Genomic DNA, 8384 nt, shown 5'->3' on the forward strand with positions numbered 1-8384 from the left:
AAAAACTTTTTAAATTGAAATTTTGTGATCCTGTGATGGCAAAGCTGAATTTTCAGAAGCTGATTTGAAGCTCAATAAGTAATCAATAATAATTGTACTTCAGATCAGCATATTAGAATGATTTCTGAAGGATCATGTGACACTGAAGACTGGAGTAATGATGCTGAATTTTCAGCATTTAACACAGGAATAAATTACATTTTAAATTATATTAAAATAGAAAAGTCTTATTTTAAATTCTAATAATATTTCACAATACCGTTTTACTGTATTTTTAATCATGCAGTCTTTGTGACTTTCAAAAAACATTAAAAAAACCTTCAAATTGTTCCAAACTTCTGACCTGTAGTGCAAATACATTTAAAAAGTTTAATGTCTGAATCACTTTAAATGAATCACTCAGTTCAGTGTTTAAAAAAATTTGAATTGAAAACCATTTAACTCTGTTGAATTTTTCAGGGTTCCTGGGACTGAACAAGAAGACCCTCTCGCAGAGCTCAGACAGACACGGCTACCATTTCCTGCTTCCCACGCAGACCTACCTGAATGTGGATGAAGATGCTGCGCTCACACTGGAGAGGAAGAGGAACTACATCTACTGTCTCATTGTGCAGATCATGAAGAATGAGAAGGAGATGCATATTGACAATTTAGTGTTCAAGGTAAAGTATGGATCAGCAAAGGAGTGCCTGACCCCTGTAGGCAGCCCTTTGTTTTGTTGTTAAAATAATCATGAATGTCATAGAACCTATTAAAGGAGTAGTTCACTTCCAGGATGAAAATTCTGTCATCGTTTACTCTCCCTCCACTTGTTCCAAACCTGTATGAGTTTCTTTCTTCTGTTGAACACAAAAGATATTTTGAAACATGTTAGTATCCAAACTAGTATCCATTTTTTTCCCTACTATGGAAGTCAATGGCTACCATCAACTGTTTGGATGCTAACATTTTTCAAAATACCTTCTTTTGTGTTCAACAGCTGAAATAAACTCATACAGGTTTGGAACAAGTGGAGGGAGAGTAAACGATGACAGAATTTTCATTCTGTACTCCTTTAAGATCATACCCAGCTCATAATTCATTACACAGTCATTATGGCAATTAAACACATGTCCCCCAAATCCCATTATTGTAATATATAAAGAAAACATTTAAATCGTGATGTGTTTATATAATGATATTATTGGTTGTACTGCTTTTGATGCTGATTTCTACACTGTTAACAAAAAGTCATAGTTTCATAGTAATTTCCATGAAAATTGTCATAATTTAAATCTAACAGTCCTGAAAGTAGACTTTATTGTCTTAATGGAAAATATTCTTTTGTATGTATCATTTTTATTTTTTTGTGTGTGTGAATTATAAACAAAATTGATAGAAAAACCATGTTACAGAAGATGAGTTTTTGTGTGTCTCCTGTGCTGTTGCAGGTATTGGACAGGTGTCAGAAGCAGGAGGCGAGTCGGACTCGCGGCTCGGTTCGCTTCAGCTGCAGCACTACAGACGTGCTGTCCTGCATCATGCATGTCATCAACAAAGGCTACCTCTGCCGCAACGAGGAAAGCCCACACATCGTGGAGTTCTTGATGGAGGACCCGTCCACACCCCGAAAGGGCCAGGCGCAGTTCTCCTTTAAGATGGATGTGAAAAAAAGCTCCGCAAGCGGCAGCAAAGCCGACACCAGGTGTGCTGATGACCCTTAACCCTTGATCCCTAGACCCCCCTCCTTGCACGAAAGGAGGCAGAGAACTTGGCTTTCATTGACGTTTTTTTATCCCCTCTCTGGGCTGGTCTTTTTTCTGAAATGAGAGATGCACTGATGCCAAACAGGTGCACTCGTTGGGGCGAGTAGCTTGTCTGCCCTGTTGCTTTTTTGTTGTAAGCTCTTTATATTTCCTGTGTGTGCTGCTCTGTTCCAAAACCTAGTGAGTTGCCTATTTAGATGGGCTCCTGATGATATTATGAAATGTATGCAGCATCATCAATATACTGTGTGTGACAGTTTGTCGTTAGCTAACATCGAACTCTCTAGGAATCAGTTTTGAGTTGAGTGTCCCATGCAGAGAGTTGTTTGTGGGACATGTGGAGTTGCTGCTCATGTAGAGTGTTCCAGATCATTCACTTTAGAAGACCATAGACAGGGAAGCAGCTCACTAGGTTTCGGAGCAGAGTCCGTATTTGAGGCAAATGCATTTTCACTTGCACAGGAAGTTTTTTTTGCTGCTTTTTTTTTTTAAATCTGTTTTGATCTGGTTTAACATCTGCAGTTGCAGTAACTATGACCTACGCAAGGGCAGAGCTTGTCCATTCCTCATTGGTCAGGATGAATATTAGCGTCAACAAATGAAATGCTTTATGAGATGCTCTTTTTCTTATATTGCAAGACTTGTAAATAGCGCTTAAGTTTGTGATCATCAGTGGACTGAAATTCAGTCTGTTATTAATTGAAGGCTGCTCACTTCCTGTCTGTGCCGTAGTGAAAGAGTTAGTTCATGCGTAAATGAAAAGTGTCATCATCTGGTCACCCTCATGTTTTTCAAAACCCATAAGACTGTTGTTTATCTTCAGAACGCAAATAAAGTTATTTTTAATATCCTTTTTGTCTATCCATTGAAAGTATACACATCCAAAACTTTAATACATTTTTTTTTTTCGTACAAAAAGTAATTTATATGAATCGGGTGGTTTAATCTAGTGGTCGAACGATATATCGGCCGATATTTGGCATTTTTCAAATATCGGCATCGGCCGATAAGTTTTTCTGTTTGGCCGATGTGTTCGAGGCGGGACTTTTATTTTGACTGCGCTGAGAACAGCAGAGCCTGAGCACACAGTGCTCACATTCTCCCTCTTGTTCGCTGTCGTCGTTCAGTTCTGTCTAATATAGATAGAAGTCTGTCTAATAATCAGATAGAACTGTTAAACAAAGGAATTAAAATGTAGGCTATACAAAAAAGTATTATAAGCTGTCAAAAAAACAATATCGGTCGACCACTAGTTTAATCCAAGTCTTCTGAAGAGTCACAAACAGATTTAATTCAGTCTTTTATTCACATACATAGAGCATGTCAAATATGGTCAATTGCTGTTCAAGCGTACTTGCTCGACACGCAAAAGCAATCCTCATTGGTTGTTGGTTGTTGGCACACTTAAGCTTCCATTTACCATATTCAATGTGCTATGTTTGTGCATTAATCAATGTTCATATATGAATAAAAGGCTAAATTAAGTCTGTTCAGATATCTTAATTTGTGTTTTGAAGATGAACAAAAGTCTTAATGGTTTGGAACGACGTTAGAGTGAGTAGATGACAGACTGTTTGTTTTCGGGTGAACTACCGCTTAAAAGACTCAGTCTACTGGGAATTTGTTCTTTGTTTTTGTCCACTTTTTAAAAATCTAATACTTATGTTTCTTCAGCACAGAATTTTAGCATAAATATGCTAGATATTTTGAAACAAGGCAACTTATGTTTACCACTTAAAGAAAATAAAGACATTTTAAATTTTGAATCATGTTTGTTGCTAATTTATTCTATGTAAATAGAAGTCATTTTATTTTTTAATTATTTTTAGCTCTATGATTCCGTATCTTGTCAAACACTCATACTTCTCTAAAAGAGGTTTTCATCCCTAAATGTATTCAGGATGTGCTGATATCTGATTCAAAGGTGATGATACATTTTTCAAAATGAACAACTTGTATTTTAATCAATGCAGAGAGATACTTATATTATTGCCTTATTTAAATCAGAAAGTTCAAATCTATATTTGACCAGAATAAAATCAATAAATGTTGTGGCTTTTGTATGGTAATAAATGTTGATGAGCAAGTCCACAGAATTAGAAAACCATTTTGTTTATTAAATATTATTTCTTTCAGCTACCAGTGAAGGTGTAGTATTTCATTTTACCATGTTACCACTGCAAATTTGGAAAAGTCTGCAGATTCTGTCTGATCCTGCTGTTAAGAATCAAAATGCCCTTCCCTGAAAGTCAGCGATTTCACAATCTACATCCACATAATGACGTTCTGTGTGTATATCTCCCTCTGCAGCCTGAGAGGCCTTATAGTTCCCCCTCAGCATCTGGAGGACGGCGTGCTGGAGGCCGTGCTGTTCTCCATGGGTCGCACAATGACTCAAGAGGAGGTCAAGCAGCTGATGCAGCGCACTGTCCAGCAGGTGGCGGGGACCCTGAGCCTGGATCTGGACCGGGCCGAGCACCTGCTCATGCACTGCAAATGGAACGTGGACTTGTTGATCCAGCGGTACACAGACGACCCAGACGCCCTGGTCCTGGCTGCCGGCCTCAACATCCGCAACCCCCAGCCGGCCCCAGGCGCCGTGGCCCAGTGTCCCGTGTGCCTTTCCCAGTCCAAAGAGAGTGACCCCCCTCCCATGCTCTGCTGCATGCATTACTGCTGCAGGGTGAGTGTAGGGCTAAAACCTTTCAGAGTTTAACACTGTGTTGACATGTTTCCTATGGAAACTGCACATTTAGGTGGGACTTATCATAGTGCTTGTCTCTTTAAAAAATAAATTGTCTCTTTGAGAAAAAGACTTTAAAAAATAAGTACATAGTAGTTAAAGACACTTAATGTAAAGTGGGTCGGGGTTTTTTAAAGAAGTAAATGCTTTTATTCAGCAAGGATGCATTAAACTGATCAAATGTGAAAGTAAAGACATTTACATTATACAGATATTTCTGTTTCCAATAAATGCTGTTCTTTTTAACTTTCTATTCATCAAAGAATCATGAAAAAATTTATAACTGTTTCCACAAAAATATTAAGCTGCACAGTCGCTTTCAACATTGATAATGATAAGAAATGTTTATTGTGACACTGAAGATGCTGAAAATTTAGCTTTGGCATCACAGGAATACATTTCATTTTAAAATGTTAAAATAGAAAAGAGTTATATTTAATTGTAATAATAATAGTTAACAATATTACAGTTTTTAATTTATTTTTGACCTAATAAATGCAGCTTTGGTGAGCATTAGAGACTCAAAAGCATAATTTTACAAACCCCAAACTTTTTACAAAAAGCCAGTGCCTGTAGTTTATGAAAAAGTGATGAAGCATGATTTTCTAGATTTAAATCTGTGTAGTGCAAGTATTTTTAGTGGAAGATTTCATGGAAGGGAAAGAATATTTAAAATGTGCTCAAACTTAATTTTGTCAGTTTTTATTATTATTTGTCATTTTATTATATTGATGACCCACAGCTAACTGACTAAAAGCCTGATTTTTTTATAGACTCATACAGTTATGAGCTACACATGTAATATGTCTGTGTATTCATGGGCCAGATTTACTAAACGGGGCATATTAGCATGAGACCACGATCTCATAAATGCTCAGATGGAAGTGGAAAGTTTTGTGCAGGTGATCTACTGACAATGTGCAAATTAAAGAACACAGACACATCCGGAACATTTCCATAATTAGCGTAGGGTCGCAAACAAGCAGATAATCATCGTGATAATCATAATAATAATCATGATAATCAGTTGCGAACAAAATATTAACACAAGCATGAAATGGGTTAAGACATGCTTTTTTGTGGAGTGTTAAATAATGGCCTTAGTAAATCACTTTGTATGATTCATTTCAATACTCTCCTCCCATAAATTTGGTGTCTGAAAGAGAAACTCCTACAATGCATATGCAGTAAGGTCAGCCTCAGAAATGCCTTTTCATCGCTAATTTTAAAATGCATGTTTTTAGTAAATCCTGACAGTAGTTTTATAACTCAAAAGGAGGGTTTATGCTGTCACAAACTATTAGTAACCCCCCCATGTATATTGGTCAATGCCCTGATAGCTTAGTTTGAAATCACTTTTGCTAGATGCTAAACATGTACACTATCTGATGTTATGTTAAACTGTGTGCTTGTGTTGACATGCCATTTCTGTTTCCCGTTAGTCCTGCTGGCAGGAGTACCTCACTGCTCGTATCGAACAGAATCTAGTGATGAACTGCGACTGTCCGATCACAGACTGTCGGGCTCAGCCCACCTCCAAGTTCTTTCACAACATCCTCACCGATAAGGACACCATTGCCAAAGTATGTGCAGGCCAACACACATACTCAGTGGGTTGAGGGACCAGAGAATGAGTTTGTATCCTGTGCTTTCTCCTGCAGTATGACAGTGCCCTTCTGCGAGGCTTCGTGGAGTGCTGCTCCAACCTTACCTGGTGTACCAACCCTCAGGGCTGCGACCAGGTCCTGTGCAAGGAGAACATCGGTAGCATGGGCACCTGCTCCAAGTGCTGCTGGTCTTCCTGTTTCAGCTGCAACTTCCCAGAGGTAATCTGCCTAATGTGTCATCTTAATACTAAAATCATGATCTGATCTCTAATAGGGCCGTTGTTCACTGACGAGTTGCGCAAAACCACGTTCATATTCGCGCGATTTTTTGCGCAGCTCGTCAGTGAACAACGGCTCTGTGTAGTTAATGCTGCTCAATGTGAAAGCACGCAGGTGATGGAGATTTACCGCTGATTACAGAACCGGCTTTCTGACAAGATGCGCATTAAATATCGCATGCGATTTATCGTGCAACCCTAATCTCTAATTATAGCTGATATAGAGAAACCTGTTGAGAATATGTGCGGGTCATATTTCAACTCAAATAAAAACGTTTTGTGTAAAGAATGTAAAAAAAAAAAAAAAAGCCTATCAATCCTCTACAATGCGAGTAAATCTTCACTCTGGGCGACTAAATAACGTCAATCGTTAGCCATTGGTTCCTGTCAAAATAACGGAGTTCATTTATTATTCATTATTTAGCTTTTAAGAACAAGCTTAAGATATGCCGGTTTCTCCGGTAGTGGGCGGAGCTAATGCGCAAATGGCAATCTCATTGGCTGGCGCTCATCTAATACCGTCCTTGTTTTGATTTCAGCAAATCAGTTCGAGCAAACACTGACAACGTGATTAATATTCATGAACCCAGCAGCTCATCAATCCTTAGTGCACTGTATATTGTTATTAGTAGTAGAATTCGTAGTATTATTATCTTATCAGTATTATTGTTAGTTTATTTTCTCCCTTGTTTTTTTACAGAAACACTGAATGACCAACAATATCTTAAGCACCACCACCAGTCCTAAGTTCAGTTAAAATGACAAATATGCATTCATACACGGTTACCAAGTTTTAATTCCAATTACTGAAGTTCTATCATTACATAATGCTTGATTATCATAATATCATATTATAATGCTTGACTGACTGATGTTAAGAGTGTAGTCAAGTCACCTTTATTTATATAGCGCTTTATACAATACAGATTGTGTCAAAGCAGCTTTTCAGTGTTAAACAGGAAAAACGTGTGCTGATAATGCAAGAGGACAATAGAAATCAGTCAGTTTATCAGTTCTGGATACAGACTGGATCTGGTGGCTTCGGTGACCTCGGAACAAGAATAAAACAGACTAATATTAGTGTAGATGCCATTCCTCTTATGGTGTAGCAAGTACATCGGGTGTTATGGGAAGTGTTCCCGGTTCGGGTTGACCTAATTAATGCAGTCTAGAAATCCTTTAACGGATCTGAATTATAGAAATGCAATGGTATATTATGTGTAAGCCAGGTTAAAGAGATGGGTCTTTAATCTAGATTTAAACTGATAGAGTGTGTCTGCCTCCCGAACAATGTTAGGTAGGTTATTCCAGAGTTTGGGCGCTAAATAGGAGAAGGATTATGAGAAGTGTTCCCGGTGTTGGTTGACCTAATTAATGCAGCCTAAAAATCTTTTAACGGATTTGAATATTAGAAGCATATTAGTGTGTTATGTGTAAGCCAGGTTAAAGAGATGGGTCTTTAATCTAGATTTAAACTGATAGAGTGTGTCTGCCTCCCGAACAATGCTAGGTAGATTGTTCCAGAGTTTGGGCACTAAATAGGAAAAGAATTTGCCGCCTGCAGTTGATTTTGATATTCTAGGTATTATCAAATGGCCAGAGTTTTGAGATCACAGCGGACATGTAGGACTATAATGTGATAAGAGTTCGCTCAACTCTTATCACATTATAATGGATAAGGTGCTAAAGGTGAGGTGCTAAACCATTCAGAGCTTTATAATTAGCAAGATTTTAAAATGTATACAATGTTTAATAGGGAGCCAATGCAGTGTTGACAGAACCGGGTTAATATGGTTATACTTCCTGGTTCTAGTAAGAACTCTAGCTGCTGCATTTTGGACCAGCTGGAGTTTGTTTATTAAGCACACAGAACAAACACCCAAAAAATCATTACAATAATCTAACTTTGAGGTCATGAATGCATGAGGGCACTGTAAATATATATATATATTAGGGATATGCCGGTATCAAATTTTCATGTTGCGATTAATTGCTAATGCTTTTATTACGG

General features: G+C 37.8%; 1 protein-coding gene across 1 annotated transcript in view; it reads left to right on the forward strand.

Annotated features, from left to right (window-relative positions):
* The window catches only part of LOC107655624 (cullin-9-like), a 58329-nt gene that overhangs the window by 43896 nt on the left and 6049 nt on the right, over positions 1-8384 (forward strand). Inside the window, exons 30-34 of the mRNA XM_016443190.1 lie at positions 460-662; positions 1431-1684; positions 4056-4428; positions 5931-6071; positions 6150-6314. Of these exons, the coding sequence (XP_016298676.1) occupies positions 460-662; positions 1431-1684; positions 4056-4428; positions 5931-6071; positions 6150-6314 (1136 nt within the window). The remainder of the gene's footprint in view (positions 1-459; positions 663-1430; positions 1685-4055; positions 4429-5930; positions 6072-6149; positions 6315-8384) is intronic.

Source organism: Sinocyclocheilus anshuiensis, unplaced genomic scaffold, assembly GCF_001515605.1.
Source record: "Sinocyclocheilus anshuiensis isolate Anshui unplaced genomic scaffold, SAMN03320099.WGS_v1.1 scaffold1506, whole genome shotgun sequence".
Lineage (NCBI taxonomy): Eukaryota > Metazoa > Chordata > Actinopteri > Cypriniformes > Cyprinidae > Sinocyclocheilus > Sinocyclocheilus anshuiensis.